This window comes from Crassostrea angulata, chromosome 2, assembly GCF_025612915.1.
Source record: "Crassostrea angulata isolate pt1a10 chromosome 2, ASM2561291v2, whole genome shotgun sequence".
NCBI lineage: Eukaryota > Metazoa > Mollusca > Bivalvia > Ostreida > Ostreidae > Magallana > Magallana angulata.
The window spans coordinates 29,283,446-29,303,392 of NC_069112.1; the positions used below are offsets into that span (position 1 = coordinate 29,283,446).

At 35.8% G+C, this 19,947-nt stretch overlaps 2 protein-coding genes across 2 annotated transcripts; one reads left to right on the plus strand and one right to left on the minus strand.

Moving 5' to 3' along the window:
• Nucleotides 1-974: 974 nt before the first annotated feature.
• Nucleotides 975-8,718, minus strand: LOC128174156 (uncharacterized). The gene is made up of 7 exons (XM_052839778.1): nucleotides 8,661-8,718; nucleotides 7,685-7,894; nucleotides 6,987-7,250; nucleotides 3,016-3,183; nucleotides 2,181-2,366; nucleotides 1,546-1,648; nucleotides 975-1,164 (listed from the first exon to the last, which is right to left on the minus strand). The coding sequence occupies exons 1-7, from the start codon at nucleotides 8,716-8,718 to the stop codon at nucleotides 975-977; spliced, it is 1,179 nt and encodes a 392-aa protein (XP_052695738.1).
• Nucleotides 8,719-10,904: 2,186 nt separating this feature from the next.
• On the plus strand, nucleotides 10,905-19,480 carry LOC128174157 (uncharacterized). Its single transcript, XM_052839779.1, has 3 exons — nucleotides 10,905-11,334; nucleotides 13,723-14,118; nucleotides 19,461-19,480. Exons 1-3 carry the CDS (start codon nucleotides 11,091-11,093, stop codon nucleotides 19,478-19,480), a joined length of 660 nt encoding a protein of 219 aa, XP_052695739.1. The 5' UTR covers nucleotides 10,905-11,090.
• Nucleotides 19,481-19,947: the final 467 nt, after the last annotated feature.

Here is a 19,947-nt window from a genome sequence, read left to right on the forward strand (position 1 = left end):
GCTAAGAGAAAGAACCCTTCACAAGGATACGGATGTAAAATCACTTATGCATCAAAATACGGTTCTTAAGAATTACGTTCGTGCATACACCAGCATTTTTTTTTGATTACGTGTTTTCTAAACCCCTTCCCGTTTGATAAAAAAAATAGTGTACATATACATAGACAGTGCGTCTTTATTACTACATACAGCTAAAAGAATCGGACATTAACAAAACTGATGAGGAAAAATCTTTAAAAAAAATTACATGTCACCATATGGAAAGCAACTATTTTGAGCTCAGAAAATGACACTATCAACATTAAAAACAAAGCATCACACGCACTTATATAAAAAAGATCTTTCAGCAAAGAATTAGGCTATAGTTTACATTATGTTCCTAAAACGTATTCACAGTCGGCAATAATGAATAGAAACAGCGATATTATATGTTAATATGAATAAACATACAGTACATGCAAGTCATTCGCGACAATACAATTGTTTACTAAAACAAGAAAAAAAACCCCAAATATATAATCACTGATAATCACTGATATTAAATATTCTCTTTTGGGAATCATATCTGAATGTTTCTATTTTCGAAAACATTTTTAAGTAATTGCACTTGTTAACAGCATAAATGTGATTAGTAAATTGTACAAAATCGTCTGCAATGCTCTGTGTTTGCTCTCGGTCATATATTTATGATTGAAAAAAACGACAAATTTAAAAAATCACAATGAATAAAAGAATAAAACTGGAAATTAATACATATTTCTAAAATTCTGAATACTAAGATTTTACTTTGCAGCAAAAAGAAACTACAAAAGTTTTTAATTTTGCTCACTGCGATCACTATAACGCTTTTATATATGTTGATCTCTCTTCATCTCATTTAATTGACCAGATGGCTTCCATGATTTCATCCAATTTGCTTTAGTAATTTAATAACAAACTCGCCACTTGTTTGATTACTAATAATTGTTAATTAACTATGTTTTTCGCCCTTGGAGTTGATCGTAATGAGAAGATCCACTGAGTTGACCCAAATTTTGGTATTCGGCGTTGTCCTCCACTGCTTCATATATCTCTTGGTTTTGAATGAAATCCTGAGGAGGAGAATTACAACTCATCGCCTCTTGTTTTACGTCTTGTCCTTTCCATTTGTTCTGTCTTGAAATCCTGTATCAATGAAATCAAATACTTTACAAAGAGTTATTTTGGCCCTGTTATATTGTGTAATTTTCGCACTTTTACAATTGCAAACAGTTTCGCCACGTCTTGAGCTTGATGAGACACAGTTGTGATTAAAGAGAGACAATTGGACACATTGGAATTCGCACAGTTTTAAATTCGCCCGCTGACAACGAAGGCAAAAGGGGCAAAAATTTCCCTGTATACAGTATATCTACTCGAATATGAGGCATATCTTAATACGTCTGTACTCCAGTGTCGTACGCCCAGGACATGTGTATTGTGTGTTTTTTTTTATTATCTTAGTTTCATTTAAGTTTTGAATGCAGGAAAATGGAACTTTTACAGGAAATGTAAAACTAAACATACCATATTATCATGTAGCCGTGGGCGATGAGACTGATACTAAGTGCTGCAATTACCCCATACAAAATAAACAGGATTTCCGAGTTTGAATCCTTCAATTTCTTATCTGTAAAGACAAGATAAGATATGTGTAGCACTATTACATTTTTCAAGCTAAGCAAATGCAGAATGTACAGTTCCCATATATTTTTAGTAGTCATGGATTAAACCACGTCTATTTCTTTTAAGAGTACGTGTTATATATATATATTAGGAATTCATCCCCGGATCAAGTGTTAGCGAGGTTAAGTTGATTACACCCCCCCCCCCCCCCCCCATTTTTGAAAATTTAAAATTATCAACTTCACATAGTAAAGTTATATACAAAATAGGTATTCATACCCTCCAAGAAAAGACATATATATCCTCGGATTTATATATCATGTTTAGCAGTACAATTAAATATTAAATTAGTCATTGAAGAAATGTATTGGACTATACGTTTTAAAACCGACTCGTAGTGTTATCACAGACAAAGACACTGAAAAATATAAATATAGTTATAACTGTACACTGAAATTCTTGAAAAAACTGTAAAACAAGGAAAGCAATCAGAGCTAGGACAAATGATTGTTCGTTTTGTACGATTTTAGACTTACATTTTTCCGAAATTTTCTCACAGCAAGAGAAACTTAGTTCATCACAAGTTTCGTTACAAAAATCTCCCAGCATTTCAAAAGCGCAACCATCTCTACAGGAACCATTCACATTATTGCAGGCATTGTTTAAACAATTAATATTGCATTCCAGAGAGCAGGTAGTTCCATAATGTGTCGCATCGCACACTGTTAAAAAAAATAAGTACATAAAGACCTTGTTTATAGACAATAAATCACAGTATATTCTATATGCATTAAATTAAAACTACTTTGTCATCATTTACATGTTATGAAACAATTTGATAAACACCATTTGAGTCACTCAAGTAAACGTGTTTTCTAATCGGTTAAGACCAGTTATGGCTATATCGCTTGTCGTTAGGGTAATACTTAGGTCTGTCATTTAGTGTTATTATATGTGATCCACTAAATAATTGTTTTATAACTATATTACTATGAAAAAAATATGAGTTTGGTTTTTTTTTTTATATTACTATACTTTAATTATTATTTCCTTCATATAGAATTCAATCACAGGATGGGAAACTGTTCAATTTTACATGCATTTTAAAAAACAGAATATTGCACGGTGTTTGTTTTTTATCACTTTCGATTAATTTCACAGGATGAATCTCTGCCATTCAGTCAATTGAAAGGGGACTGAAAGGTAACTGAAAAGTGACTGAATGGCATATTTGTGCCATTCAGTCACCTTTCCAGACCATTCAGTTATCATTCAGTTGACTGAATGGCAGAGCTTCATCCTGTGTTTTGTCCTGCTTTAGGTAACGTATTTGTGATTAAAATATATAAGCAATATTTTTGGAGTACTTGCCATCACAGATACGCCCTGTCCAGTTTTGTTTACATCCAGCATTGCAGGTTCCACTCTGTTGGTCGCATGTCCCTCCTACACACCCAAAACTACATGTGTTATTACACGTGCCTCCATACTGACCAGGTGTACATCCCTTTTTACAGTTCCCATTGCTTTTGACACAAACTCTTTCGAAACAATGCATCGGGCATTGTGAATTACAAGTGTCTTCCCAAAATCCAGACTTACAGCTGATACATTGTCCAGTTTTGCTGTCACAGTTTTTGCAATTTTCAGGACATTGAAAATAACAAGCAGGCCCCCAGTATCCGTTTCTACATCCATCAGTACAGTTGCCAGAGTCATCGCAGATATTACCTTCGCAAGTTGTGTTACATCCTAAATTGATAGAATATAATGCATTAGGAGAGTAGTTCAAAAAATACATGACCCATACCGGTTCCTTCCAATTTAAACACCTGGCGTTTTGGGGGTTAAATAGATTTTGAGAAAATTCGGTTTTTTTTTTATCAAAGAATAACTCCGATTGGTATTAAAAATCGAGTCTTTTAAGTCTAACAAATGTTTTTTCTAATAAGCTAATTTTGTCAACATCGTTTGTTAATAGGTAATATTTAGGTGTATTATAAAGTATTTCATATATTCTCCATCACATGACTGTAATTATATACATAAACCAGAAGGAATTTGTTTTGTTTTATATTGCCGGACTTTAATAAATTTCCTATATGTTTGCTTTATGTTATGATTACACAGTTTTGTAAAATAAAATCACAGGATGGGAACCGGTTCAAATTTACATGTATTTAAAGAACAAATAATTGCATGATGTCTCTCTCTTCTTACTTCGATCAAATTACAGACCCTGAAACGTGCTACTACACCACTAAAACGAACCATGCCGTTCCGTGCAAGAAACGAACCGTGCCGTTCACAAAACGGACCGTACCATTCACAGAGCGAACTGTACCGTTCCAAAAGCTTATCGAACCGAACCGTGCAACTGGTGTAGTAGCACGTTTCAGGGTTTGTTTCATGAATTAGATAAAGTATATTTAAATACTTAAGTATTTTTTTTCAGTACTTACCATCACAGATACGCCCTGTCAAGTTTTGTTTACATCCAGCATTACAGGCTCCACTTTGTTGGTCACATGTCACTCCTACACACCCAGGACTACATGTGTTATTACACGTGTCTCCATACTGACCAGGTCTACATCCTTTTTTACAGTTCCCATTGTTTTTGTCACACACTCTTTCGAAACAATGCACCGGACATTGTGATATACACGTGTATCCCCAATAACCAGACTTACAGCTGGTACATTGTCCAGTTTTGCTGTCACAGTTTGGTTCTTTACAATTTTCAGGACATTGAAAATCACACGCAGGTCCCCAGTATCCGTTTTTACACCCATTGGTACAGTTACCAGAGTCATCGCAGAGAATACCTTTGCAAGTTGTCTTACATCCTAAATTTAATACAATATGATGCATTTTTAGAGTAGTTCAAGAAATATATGCCCAATACCGACACCGTCCAATTTTCAAACAATTGTCGTTTTTTTTGGGCTAAATAAGTGTGGAGGAAATTCGGTTAAAAAGTTTTTAAAAGAATAACTCCGGTAGTTAATGAATATCGAGTCCTTTAAAATCATTTTTTTTTAACTTTGGGTCTAATCGGGTAAATAGACGCATCGGTGTAGCACTTACTAGATCATGAATACTCTGTATTACTTCAAAAAAAAAGTATGGTACTGGTAGGATCTGAACGAAAAAAGAGTCCTGTCTTATCTGCTCCCACTTTCATTTATTGAAACGCAAGTCTAGCCCGATTGTCAATAATAGTCACATTTAAAAATCTACTACATAAATACTTGTTAATCAAAAGTAAGAAAAAAAAATGTGTTTGCTTTATCTGTTGGGACTTAATTAAAAAGTTACACAGAAATTTTGGTTCAATTCGCCAAACCAAAACAAAAAAGTCCTAAACAAATTGGAGACACGACGAACCGCGTTATAGAATATCGCCCCCGTTTTTACCAGTAGGGGATAATAAAAAAAGTGTTTGAGCACTTTTTGCTATTTGCATGGTGAAATTGATATGTTCATATTAAATTAAACGTCGAGTCATAGTAACATAACAGAACTTGTTTGCTTTCAATTACACACTGATATGCAAACAGTAAAGCAAACGGTTATGAAAACATATAAATTATATATAAAATAGATATGTATTGTTGAGATTATAGAATGTAAACTACGAGCTATTTTTGTATTTAGTTGGGATATAAAAAAACCAAAAAAGCTGCTTTAATATATTGTAACCAAAATAAGGTTTGTTATAAACATTATTAAGTAAGTTGTGTTGTGTTAATGACTAAATACTTACATCAACATGAATGAAATCATCAATACTCTTTTCCAACAAATTTATGTCTTCCGTTTAAGACAGTATAATGCCTCTCTGTTTAAGGCATCAATATTATAATGACAAAGTTTTTTTGTTATCTAAAAATGGTCCAATATTCTTTGTAAATATTTTATTTTGAAGGTGTTATCAAACAAAAGTGCTCCATCAAAGAAAGGTTCAAATCTTTTATTATTGTAATTAATTGCACCTTAAATTTCACATTGGGGTCTATTGGCCGCGCATGTTTTATCCAGATACTGTGAAAAAAAACCTTGGAATTCATGCAAATCTTTTTTATGAATATATGCATAAACTTTCCTTCATTTAAAAATGAAACAAAAGTAATCATTTACCGCAGATATTTTGACAAAATTTAAGTTGTTATCTTTTCATCAAGGAAATAACTTTTTAAAAGTTTAAGGGGTAAAATAGTCAGCTTCTTTTATGTTGTCAGTCATGTAAATTTGGTTTAGTTCACTTTCGTTCTAACCTAGCAATTATTATCATGCATATTTAACTAAATTAGAATGATTGAACAATTGTTAAACATCCCACATTTATACATGAAATTCGTTAAACAGAGACGTGATGAATGCATAAACAGAATTGTGATGCCTTAAAATGTACAAAAAAATTGTATTCCTCGATATTTCAAAAATATCTAAGCATGAGTTATATATTATGTTTTTATTGGGATTTGACCTCGTTTGAATATTATAATAAAAATTCTTAACACAGACTATTCTATTTGAAGATACTTTGTTCCTGCTAAAATGTTCTTTATAGAAATATTGTTGAGGGTCGCGCTTTGTAACAAAAAAAGAAAGTGCATTTATTTTTTGAACACAATGAATGCACATTGTTGATTGATGGTTTGTTGGTCGCTTACTTGAGCTGAAAGCTCAATTCATCTTTACTGATCACTGTTTATTCGGCGTTCTACTTTCTGTATCTTTGCTAATGTTTTATATTTTTTACTTCTTTTTTCTTCATCACTTCGCCATTATTAAGCAGACCTCACAGAAAGCATCCAAATGTGAAGAAGATTCAAGCTAGCTAAAATAAAAGACCACGCCCTTTTTCAAGAGGAGATACCTTTGAACTCATGTACATTTGTTGCTAATTTAAATCAGAAAAAATAATTTAAACAGAAAAGCTTTCACTTGTGTGGAACATCTTGAGGTCGTGTATATTCAAATTTGTTATCGCCCAGGGAATTATGATTGGAACACAATAAAGAGTTGTGTGTGAGTTTTTATGAAGGGAAGTGTGCAAGATTCGATCTAAATTCTAGAAAATGTATTAGATAATTATAAACCTTAAAAAAAAACCCATATATGACATTATAAATAGTAGCATTACGTTTTGATACTTATGATCATTTTGAAGTTGACATGTTGTAACTTTTCTATCTAATAATTTACTGATGACTTTCGTAGTATCATGAAAAATAATGACCGAGATAAATCATTGTATGATTTCGGAAAAAATTGTTAACGAATCATCAATATTACAATATTAATTCATTAAATTTGAATTTAAATTTGGTTACCATAAACTTCTATTTCACAAATTTCAAGCATAGCTCCTGTAGTAGGATCATCTTCAGGACAGTCGTAGGTGGTCTCCACAATGACGTATCTAGCTGTGTGTTTACAAGGTAAGTCTATAATGTTTTGGGGAAGATTTGGGGCAGTTGTATTGTCCGTGTAACAACGAGTTCTCTGTGACGTTGTTGTTTCTGATGCTGTTGAGTTCGAGACATCTAGGTAAAATTGTCTGAACCGATACTGCTTCCAATCATTTGGATCATTACCTATTTAAAACAATGTAAAGAACATTTGAATGGAAAATTGAATAAAGAAAACAACAGCACTAATTACAACCATTTGGATGAAAAAGCAAAATGATTTTAAACACAAATGGTTTTTATTAAGGCAAATTGATATGCTTTGATGAGATATGACCAGAAGACAATGAATAAACACATTAGATCTACTAAGAGTGCACAAATATTGAAAGAAAAAAAAAATCTTTTATATATGAAAAATAAATAGACAGATGGCGTATTTGTTTAGACGTTGTCAAATCGTGTACACAAATTATATTGTCTATTTAGATTCTTCATTCAAACATATATTAACAACTTCAAGCTCATAATTTTAAAACAAATTGAAAATCCATTATACCACCATTCATCTTAAAATAATGTTAGGTGTACATTTTTAAAACAATCAATGCAATTCATACCTTGGTTTCTGTAATAAATTTTTACATTGTTTATTCTATAGGATTGTCCCAAGTCGACCTGTAGCCATGCCTTCCTGCGATTTAGCGTAGTATGAGCACAAGCAGTGTATAAGTCAAGCTCAATTTTCCCGTCATTGGCTTTTGATGCTATGCTTGTCTCATAGGTCGAACTTTGGGTGAGTACTGCTGTGGGTCTTCTACTCAGATTTTCTTGTAAAAAAGATACCATGTAGGCTATGACTCATATAAAGCAATAAATTGTTTAAAATAAATATCTCAAATTCTTATATAACATTATTAGTGCAACGTAAAAAATAGATCACCGTAACAATAGTCCTTCTATGATGAGTATGCATTCGTAACATACTTTAGTTAAAACTCTATTTTAACATCGTAACAATACTCTTTCTGTAGTAACTAAACTCGTCAATTTATCTATGCTAACACGATTTTGATGAAATATAGATATACTAGAAAACTCGCACAGATTCATTGATTCTAATCCCATCAATGTAAATCGTTTAGAAACTATCGTATTAATCACCGAATCAGAGCATCATCTTGCAACGAGATATTTGGTTTATTGTATTGTGATTTTTTTTTACTATTTATATATTGTTTTGTATTGTAAGATAAACAGGTATGTGCAATTCATCTTAGTGATTTAAGATACACCATGACAGGTTTCATTATCATGATTAGAAATAAACATGATGGGAGTAATTTAGTGCTTTAAAGTATTATAAAATTTGAATATAAAGATATTTTTCGAATCTTGCCCCGAATCTTGATGTTCGATTACAAAACGTTATCTCGCTATCACGGTAAAGTTATACGCTCTACAAGGGGATAGAAATCTAAGATAAACTTAGTCAACGTAAAATAGAAGAAAGTAAAATTGTAATTTAAAAACAAAAAAGTAGAAGCAACCCATTATCATACACATGTAAAACATTATGAACAAAAATTACTTTACCATAGCAGAAAACATAACCGTTGAAACCAACGATTAAAGTCCAGAGTAAAACAATCATTCTGGGAGGCAAGTTTTCATGACCGCCCGTCCACGTTAGCGATAAAGGAAGAGGAAATTTAAATGAAAGTAAACTGACTTGAAAACGACAACAAACCTCGCTTTGTGTGTTGTCTTACTTTCATGTTAATGATAAAGGAAAAGGAAAATTAAATGAAAGTAAACTGATTTGGAGATTTCCACGTTTTTTTTTCAGCTAATAAAAGTTTGGTCATTTGGTTTTTGTTTTTTTTTTTGGTATCCTGGGTTTATTTTAAGATAGAGAGGTCACAAGCTCAAGTCAATTTTCATTCATGTCAAAAACTGCTTTTTAATATCGAAACACCTATATTACCAGTTTCGTATGTTAGTACAAGTCAGTTGACCATGAAAGACGGTCTAAACGAAATCTCTGTTAGGTAACCTGAAGTATATAAGTGCTACATAAAATTATGCTTAAACTGATAAGGGGTACATTTAATTTTAATTTTTTCTTAATATAATAACACTTTGAGATGCATGCAAAGTAGGTTGTTGAATCGATGCATCAGCTGAATTGATTTCAAATATCTATTCTGATTGATAAAAAGAAAATGTCTTTAATACCTTCATCAAGAATATTTGAGCTGGATCTGTATGTTTCAAGGTAGAGCGGTTTTAACAAGAGCATGGACTTTCACTGTGATGTTCCTATCTAGTTTGCTCATCAAAACAAGCTGTCAAATATTGACATCCTTCCTTCTAATTCGCCCACATGCACCTGAGAAATAGACCCCCCCCCCCAACCCATTGCTTTAAAAATTGAAAAGCATCTGGGGATCTATTCACAAAAATCGTACGTTTAATCGTTGACGTTTGTTTGACGTAAAATTTTTTCGTAAGATTCTCGTTATTACGGGCTGCACGGAGGCGGTTCGTTATTTGATACACATTTAAATTTTGTAACTGCGTTTCTGCGGGATAGCTTTTTTATTGAAATACATGTAGAAATATGTGTAATGCCTGTTTAAAACAGTACATAGTTTTTGTTTTACTCGTAAATGAAAAGTTGGTCATTGCGTTAGACGCGTTTTTATTGAGACGTAATCATACTCGGAAAGTTTCGGGTTTTTCATTCTTTTCAAAACATGTATCGGGAATGGTATACGGGACATACTAAAGACCTGAAATACTAAAGACCTGAATGACATAAAATGTAATATAAATGATGTATTTGAATTTCTATGTGCTGCGTCTAGAAAAACCTTTGAGTGTCTTTTTATTATATTTTCATGTGGTATGCGGTAGAAAAACATATATCATCAAATGACATCATTATCAATTAATCACGCAAAAATATGAGAGAACTGAAATTTGAATTAACCTGAAAAGTTAAATAAACCTGATTTATTTTCAATTCTTTTGAAATAACCATGATTATCTTCACAAACTGAAGTGTGGATAAGATTTATAATTCCATTTAGGAAAAAAAATTACCCGGCTTATTGTTTACCATTAAAATTGTGCAGATTCTAACGGATGAGTATGATCGTACATGCTTTTTAAAATAATCCATTTCTATTTTATTATGTGGTGAAATCATATAAACTAATGCATTAAGTTTTAATTCAATACAATGCAACAAAAAATCAAGATGGTTTGAAATACACAATCTCCAAGAAATAATGATGAGTTGAACTTTGTATTAGAATAATGTACAATTCAATGTGTTTTCCATTACTTCATACTATAGCAATGATCATACAATTACCGTTAGAAATGCTTACAGTAACGAACTCTTTTCTGAATAATAATAGTAAAATGTTAAAATTCAAAACGTGTTCCTGAAAAATTAATACAACGTTAGCCAACTCGTTATTTTCTTCCTTGTGGTGTTTTTTTTAATGTAAACAACCAATGATGATTCCTACAGCAATAATATGGCATATCTTGGCTTGTCAAACATATGCAAATTTATCCAAGGACCTATAAACCGAGTTTATGTTTTTCCGGAATTTTTCCGGTTGAATATACTCGCTTTAAAATTACGCCTCTTTTTGCATCATTTCTGGATTCTTCTTAAAACTGGTAAGCCATGTTTTAATTCTCTGTAATAAAGTATACTCTATAGATTAATTTAATCGTTCAAATACTTTTATCAATTTTATTAAGTCGAGATAAGGCGATGGCCACTGAGGTCCTTTGATTGTATGGGTTTAGATGCAACAATCTCTCGAGTGCAATTTTCAATGGCGCACATTATTTTAGCTTGATCTTAAATTTACTGCTTTTTTCGGCTTAGCTACCAATATACCAATAGAATTTTGTGAAATTGATTAACATTAATTTATTTACAAATTAATTAGGTAACAATTTTCGCTTTTGTTTTAAAATACCACGAGATCAACGGGGTCAATGCCAAGGCCGAAGAGACAACTTAAACGGGCGGCTGCCCGTGATACTCAAGACCCAGGACAAGCACGCAGGCCAGGCCGGCGCAGGGCTCAACGCCAACAGACCAACAATAACGAACAAGATGTCCAGGCTCAACTGGCACCCCCTCAGCCCCAGGCAGTCCAACTACCCCAGGCAGCCCCACAGCATCAGGCGGCACTGTTACAACAGGCAGCCCCACCACAGCAAGCCCAGGATCAGGCGGGTAATGTGATTTTTAATCCCCCTGTAGCAACATTACAACAAACCACCACTCTAATGCCCGGCCTCATTTCGCCTGTCAATTCTAGTCTCACATCTACATGCACAGATACAGGGATAACTTCCATTATCACCTCAACCCATCAGCCTACTCCTGAACCAATCAACTCTACTACAGTTCCCATTGGGTATCATGTAAACCAACTAATTAAGCAAAAAAGTCATCAAGGGCGAATTTGTCAATCTGGAGACATTATTGGTAAGGGACCCCACTAATGCCCATGCAACATCTACTCTCACAATTGATGCGCAGGGTAACATCATATCACAACCAAAACCCACAACCAGAATAACATCGATCGAAAAATGGACAGATGCATTTCTCATTTATTTTAGCATTTACACTGCAGTGCACCCACTTAGATCGCAACAGCTTATTAAATATATGCATGACGTTCGCTATGGGGCACAGAATTCTAATGGGTGGGTTTCGTACGATAAACCAATTTAGGCTAAGGATTGCACACAACCCGTCACAGAACTGGGGAATCATAGATAATGAGCGTTGGTTATTATACATGACTGCCAATTCAAATAAATCTTCTAGTACCCAACACCACAAGTGCTTCGATTACAATCTCAAAGCAAACTGTTACAAGCCCCATTGTCCGTACATACACCGATGCCTTAAATGCAATGGCACCAATCCATCTATGTTGTGCAACAGTGCTAACCCACCCCCGAGTCATGCAAATAACTCCTTTCGGGCATCCACTCCAGTCCGCAACAACTCTTCTGCCACATTCAGGTATCAGACACCAGCACACCAAACACGCACCAACCAACATTGGGCGGGAAACCCTCGTCAACCCCAGAGACATTTGGGTCCAAGGGTATTCTCCCGTTATCATTAGCGCAATTAGCAATTATTTTGAGTCAATACCCAGATAGGGTCTCGGCAAGGTATTTAGAGGATGGTCTAAAACATGGCTTTAAATTGCAATACTCTGGACCACGCATTTCAGTTTTCTCAAAAAACTTGAGTTCAGCTTCCGACAGTGAGTAGGTTTGTCTTGGAAAAAATATATAGTGAAGTTACGGCAGGTCGAATGTCTGGCCCATACTTACTCCCACCCATGCCTAATTTACACGTATCTCCCATAGGTGTTGTACCCAAAGCTGACGGAGGATGGCGTATGATAACACACTTATCCTACCCACCCTCTTTCAGTATTAATGAACACATAGACCCACAGTTCACTACAGTTACCTATACATCTTTTGACACAGTGGTCCAAACCATAAGCACACTAGGTCCTATGGCCCTATTAGCTAAGGTGGACATTAAAAATGCTTTTCGTCTTCTGCCAATTTACCCAGGGGAATTTGAACTTCTAGGAATTTACATTAATGGGGCTTATTACATCTACAAATGCCTCCCCTTTGGGTGTTCAATATCATGCAAAATATTTGAAACTTTTTCCACTTTCTTAGAATGGGCTGTCAAATTTAAAACACAACTCCATACAGTTCACCACTACTTGGATGACTTTACTTTTATCGGCAAGTCCAATTCAGATAATTGTTCAGCTCTCATGCACACTTTTCAGGACATTTGTTCAGAAATAGGGGTCCCCCTGAACCAAGACAAAACTATTGAGCCAACCACTAAGCTTACATTTCTCGGCTTAGAAATCGACACTGTGAATATGCTGGTCCAAATTCCTGTTAGTAAGGTTCAAGAACTCAAACTTTTGTTGCAGCATTGGGTCACACAGAAAAAATTCTTCTTTCCCAGTTAGAATCTTTAGTGGGCAAGTTCAATTTCGTTAGTAAAGTCATCCCAGGTAGCCGTGCATTTAATAGAAAATTTTACAATGTTATGTCCGGGGTGCCCTCTCCCTATCATCACATCAGAATTACGAACCCTATCCGTGAAGACATGTTCACATGGCTACAATTTTAGACAACTTTAACGGCGTTGTATACTTCCCAGACACTGAATGGGTTACACTAGATACTTTGCAACTTTACACGGATAGTGCAGGTTCTGGCCACCTTGGTTGCGGCAGTTTCTTTCAGGGTCAGTGGGTTCATTTTACCTGGCCATCTTCATGGTTAAACAAGCCAATTTTGCGGGACATAACTTTTCTCGAATTAGTACCTATTGTATTAGCCTTCATGATATGGGGATTGCGTTTGCAAAACAAAAAAGTCATCCTCCATGTAGATAATATTTCCCTTGTACATATTCTCAACAAACAGTCAGCCAAGTCCCCAAGAGTAATGGTACTTCTCAGATCGTTAGTCTTAATGGCTTCAAAACACAACATACAATTTAAAGCACAACATATTCCGGGAAATTATTGCTGATTCTATATCTCGCAAACAGTGGGAAGTCTTTCGAGCAGCAGCACCTTATGCAGACCTTCATCCGCAGGCCATTCCAGCCCTATTCCAGACATTACTCTCACAAGTCACATCCAATCATCGTTCAACGCTTCAGTTGCTGTAAACACTAGGCAAACACACACAGCAGGCATCAATTCATTTGAAACATTTCGCCGGTCTCATAACCTACCCAGTCTGTGGCCACCTCTCGACACTCACATTACAAGGTTTATCGCTTACCTGTCACTTTCAAGTTACAAATACTCCACAGCTCAGTCATACATTGCAGCCATCAGTTTTTACAGCAAAGCAATTTACAATGTAGATCCTACTAATCATTTTATTATAAGAAAGCTACTTCAGGGCATGCAAAGAACAACACTACACAAGGACACTCGTTTGCCCATTACATTACAGCTCTTAAACAAAATTATACCAACATTGCAAACTCTATGCAATCTATTCACTGCAGCTTTCACTTTAGCATTTCACGCCCTCTTGCGCATAGGGGAATTAACAGTGTCTAAAGGCAACACACCAGCAACTATCATCCAATTTCATGACATAACAATGCAGCAGACCAACATTCAATTGACAATTTGTCATTCAAAACTAGACCAATTAGGTGTGAGGCAAACTTGCAGATTCCTGCTTCAAATGGTGTTGCTTGTCCTTTTGCCGCCATGCATGCCTACTTACACATGCGCACATCTCAAACTGGCCCATTGTTTATTCATTTTGAAAGTCAACCATTGACCCGTTATCAATTTATCACCATATTGAAGCGTTGTCTTAATGCAATAGGGGTTGATAGCTCAAATTATAATTCCCACTCATTTAGAATAGGTGCAGCTACAACCCTTGCTTTTCAAGGCGTTCACAGTGACGTCATCCAAGGGTCAGGACGATGGCGCTCTAATGCATTTAGTACATACATTCGGTAACCTTATCATTCCAACGTATCTATCTTACTAACCATAAACAAGATAATTCTAGGTCCTGTCAGAGTTTGGATTGTCGGATCTTCTTTCATCAAACGAACAGCTATGAGTGCAGTATCAAGACGGGGGGGGGGGGCTTAATCTTAATCTCGAGAATACTTCAGTCTTATGGCAGGGATATAGTGGCATGAAGCTACAAGACCTTAATACTAGGCTATCAACGTTGCTAACGTTAGAAGATCGCCCTGAGTTTCTCATCATTCATTGCGGAGCAAACAATGTTGGCCAGAAAACCACTGAAGAGCTGCTGGAGCTCATTCCACAACCTTGTCCCGAATTTGTGACATGTTCCCTACCACAACGATTGTTTGGTCCTCTGCCCTGCCTAGATTAGCTCGGCGCTTTTCAGAGAATGTTAAAGCAATGAATGAAATAAGGGGTCGAATGAATAGAGAAGCGATAAAATTTGTAACATCCAGGGGCGGTCATTACATCAAATACCCTCAGTTTTCCCAAAAACCACCTACGTTGTTTGACCCTGATGGAGTTCACCTGTCCCAGCTGGGTAATGATATCCTTTTAAATACCATTAAAGGTGCGTTGCAAGATTTATTAAATTGTGGCGGTGTTGGCCTTCCGGACTAACCACATCACAATTAACAAATACTGGCTCGTGGTGACCACTGGAGTTGCGGTCCTGCCGCCGTCACCAATGTTACTTTTGGAAAGCGTTGGTGGCGGTTGCAGTGTCATAAACAAACGTCCATGACCCTTGCAAGTGGCGCTATCGTCGCACCCCAACTCCAATGGAAGAGTGCAATCATTCAAATTATCATAGGATACAGTTTTTTACTGTCAATATAATGTGTTTATAATGCTGTTAATGTGTTTAAAATGCTGTGTATTCATGCTTGTGCATTCGCGCACATACTTGCTGCACAAGAACTTTGACAATTTTAAAGTGTTTTGAACTTTGAAACTTGTGCATTTGCGTTTACCCATTCGCACAAACCTTGTGTATAACTTTGTCATTTGTATGTCTGTGCATTTGCACTTACCCACTGTACAGAATATTATATTTTGTGACGTTTGTGCATATGCGCTCACCCACTGCGCAATGAGCCTATTGATGGGCCGTCACGTATTGTTGTATTGTTTGAATTGTTGTGAAGCAGCCCATTGGTAGCCTAAAGTCACTGCGGCCAGTAACGCCAAACCATAATAAAGTATTTAGTCCTAATCAATCTCTCTTAGTTTATTCTTCAGGTATCTTGGATAATATTTTTTGCGACCCATTTGACGCTTGCGTCAATATTATTTCTTGTTTACAAAATGTCGTACGTGGGACGTTACGTAAAAAAAAACAGTCGACAGTTTAGTCCACTGTTGGGTTACCGTAAGTCTATAACTGATATAATTATAGTTAAAATATGGCAGTTTAACCTTCATTTTGTCATAAGCAAAAAAGAGAAGACACTTATACTCGATAACGCGTTATAGTTGACATTTAAAGGACAGTGCATAGCTCATTTTGTATCCCGTATATTGAAATATATAAATAGTGGTTGTAATTCATTTTTTCTTTATCATATTTGAAGTATTTATGATCATTCGAGTATACAATTCATGATTTCCCTTATAAACTATGCACTTAAAAGAATTAAGATATATGCACACTTAAAATCATTTGGGATATTCCGAATCTCTAATTACAATATGTTAATTACTATCTATAATTGATTACTGGCGTAAACAGAAGAAGATTACCGGTATGTATTAAGATAGAACACGTCTTTTATTCAATAAAATAATTATGACATGGGCTATGTAATTGCAATTTTAAGGTACTACGCGCAATCAATTCCGATTTTTTCGAAACAGTATTTGGTAAAAGTACGAAAAATATTTGATGATACAGGCTCTCGCTCCCTTTTATTCTTACATATGCATTAAATCAGTAACATAGGCGTCGGAATCGCGGAGGGGGGGGGGGGGCAACACCTCCCCACCTTTTTTTGACAACGTTAGACAAAAACCACCATTATTTTGCTTGTCCAAATTTCTGACAAGTCTAGCCCCCCCCCCCCCCCCCCCCTCCACACACACACTTTCAATTTGCTTCCGACGCTGCTGAGTAAAAAAAGTCACACTGATCCCCCCCCCCCCCCACACACACACACACACTTTCAATTTGCTTCCGATGCTGCTGAGTAAAATAAGTCACACTGATTAAGGAGGACGGACCCAATTCGCTTTGCGCAGATACATCGCTCACCTAAAAGGAGTGACTGTCACGAACGTGGGGTTATCAATATTACCTCACAATTACTAAAACTCAGTATTACGTCAATCATTAAAACGCAATGAAAAATCGCTTATGACGCAATAATTAGCTGTTCTACGTTATTAAAGGCCATCTGTCACACCAAGCTGCGTCCTAACGACGTGTTCACGGCGTTGTAAAATTCATGGAATCGCCGAAGGATCGCAAGGAAAACTCAGAAAAATGCAGTTTTATTTGAAAATTTTACAAGTGGATGTCACGGCGTCCTGACGGCGACCAAGGCGTTCTTACGGAGCTCCCACAGCGTGTAACTGCGTTTCCACGGAGTTCTACTTGGCGATTAACTACGCTCTCGCTGAGTCTCCGCCGAGCGCTCCTGACGTGCTAGAAGTTTTGACCGCGCGTCCACGGCGTGCTCTGCGCGCTGACTGCGCTCACATGACGTTCTTAACTTCTTGGTAGGTTAATATACAGTTGTACAATTGTATGGGAAACAAACAAGAATTTACAACTAGTAAATGATTAAAAAATTGTTTTGATTTTATGAAAAGGTACATTGTAATTGAAACATAGTTACTTCTAAACAATTTGTGAAGGACTATGATTAAACTCTTAGTAGTCAGGTCTACAAAAAAGATTCGTTATTGGTTGTTAGAAAAACATAGAAAAGATGTGAAAACATCAGAACCAAATGGCATGAATTCGTCCTACGTCCATTGATTGGTCTTGGATTATTAGCAAATGCTACTTTTTACATAGTCATCTACATCCAGTTTGATAATTATTACATCGCTTGTTATTGTACAACAGTCATTTTTCGAGTTTTCGTGGTCTTGATGACAAACGCCCTGGGAGCACGGTATAAACACAGAAGAAACGTCACGAGAGCGCGATGAACGCAGCAACAGCTCTTTGGGGTCGCTGTGTGAACGCAGCCAAATGGAAAACATAGTCACCGTTCTGTAGGTGCCAGAATAGTGACCAATCGGTTCGTCCGTTCGTTCTTACGTCTAAATCACTTGCCTGGGGCATACATTTTATCCCCTTTGCCCAATATTTTTTTTTTATCTACAAAGTGACTTTGGGTTAAGGGTGTGCAGTGACCGTGAACTATGTTGGCAGGTCTAAGTATAGGCCACAGCAGAATTTTTCGAAAATCGTAGTCCGGATAATTATTTCTCTTCCCTTTGTTAACTGTGACCAATTCACAGAGTGCCTATGGTCAAATGGTGTACAGTTACCTTGAATGAAGTCTCTAGGTCCAGGATCAAGTCACATCAGACCCCGCATATAACACTACCACGCGTATCTTACGTAAGTAGTGCACACGTTAAGTAAAAGTCTTAAGTGATCGTATAGTGGTTTTATTTGACAAAAAGCAAACTAAATACACAGTCCCAATTCGGGGAAGTCAGAGAGAGAGAGAGAGAGAGAGAGAGAGAGAGAGAGAGAGAGAGAGAGAGAGATGTTAAGAGTTCGAAAGAGCGTCGGAATTAACCTAACTTGCGAGATGGTAGTAGTTTTATACTATTTGGGGAAAGCAACTATCAAAGTAATACAAGTGTTCATTGGGTGTTAAAAAGACCCTTAAGAGGGCGCAACCACCTTGTTACTATGATGCTCCAAGATGGCGTCAAGCTGATCAGTCAAGAACCCGCCCTTAATCAGTGTACTTAGGGTCAATCAAGGTTACAACAGATATTTACTAGTGGGAGGGTCACTGTATCGTGACCAATTACTGTCATCTACCTGAGCCGATCAAATGGCTAATTGACTTCGATTAATCGAATGATGTATGTAATTATTTAGTTTATATCAAACTTTACCCCCTCAGGATATTTGTGTACAAATCGGGAACATAATATCCAAATTGGAGACATACTGACCAGCAAGGATTTAATTACGGTCATTAAAGGATCATCACCTCAAAACAATACACCCCATAAATATGTAAACATGGTAGCTATTGGTTCTCTCTCTGACCTTCCTTTAAAGCAATAAAGTCTTTGATGGACACATAATATTCGTGATTCAATTTACATGGAATATACATTGAATAAAGGTATTTACTTTACGAAAGCATTCTATACTGATTCTGAAATTAAATGATTAGTCAAATCACAATAGTTCAAAGAATAATATGTAACGTCCAATCAGTATAGTCAAAGTTATAGGATATGTAAAATATAAAGTCCAATCACCAGTGTTCGATTATATAATGATAGGTTACAAGGGCTATTTTGTTACACGCAAAATATAAAAAAAATCAGGACCTTATTCACAGTCTCCCTAACTTTGCCGTACACAGCAAAATTTGCCACAACTGTTTCACATATGTTGTGATCAAACATACGTATAACTCATGTTTATCATATGTGAGTGAACGTAGTCGAAGTCTCGCAGAATATTGCTTACTGGGTACCACATTTCTCTGAATAGGTATTGTTAAACAATTCAAGGTTTACAAAGGATGATAATAGCAGTGTCACATTTACATCTTTCTCTTGTTATTAGATGGCTTCATGGACAGCTAGCTACACTATGCATTTAATTTGCTAACCCAATGTGTGGGAGTAGAGAAAAAGAATTTTTTTTTAAATTTGGCCAATGTTAGCTTAATCGACCCTGCCATTGAAGTTACAGATATAGTATAGTATAACATTTCACAGTTTATACAGTATATCTGGCAATTTTCATGATAATCTAATTTTTTTAAATCGCAGAAAATGCTTAACGCAAATTGCTAGACATTTTTCAAATTTTCGCACATTTTGTGCTACGCCGAAATAAACCCGGTTATAGTGTATTTCTCTTGGAATGCTTGATGAAAAAATGATAACAATTAGTTTTATTTTAAAGACAAAGTTAGCATTGTAGATATGTTAGCGAAGGACGGACGACACAGGGCGACGGGTGACTTAAAAATGTTCATTGAGCGCCTTAAATATATCATTGATGGCGTGGATGATTTCATTTAATATAATTCTCTCGATCATTGCAG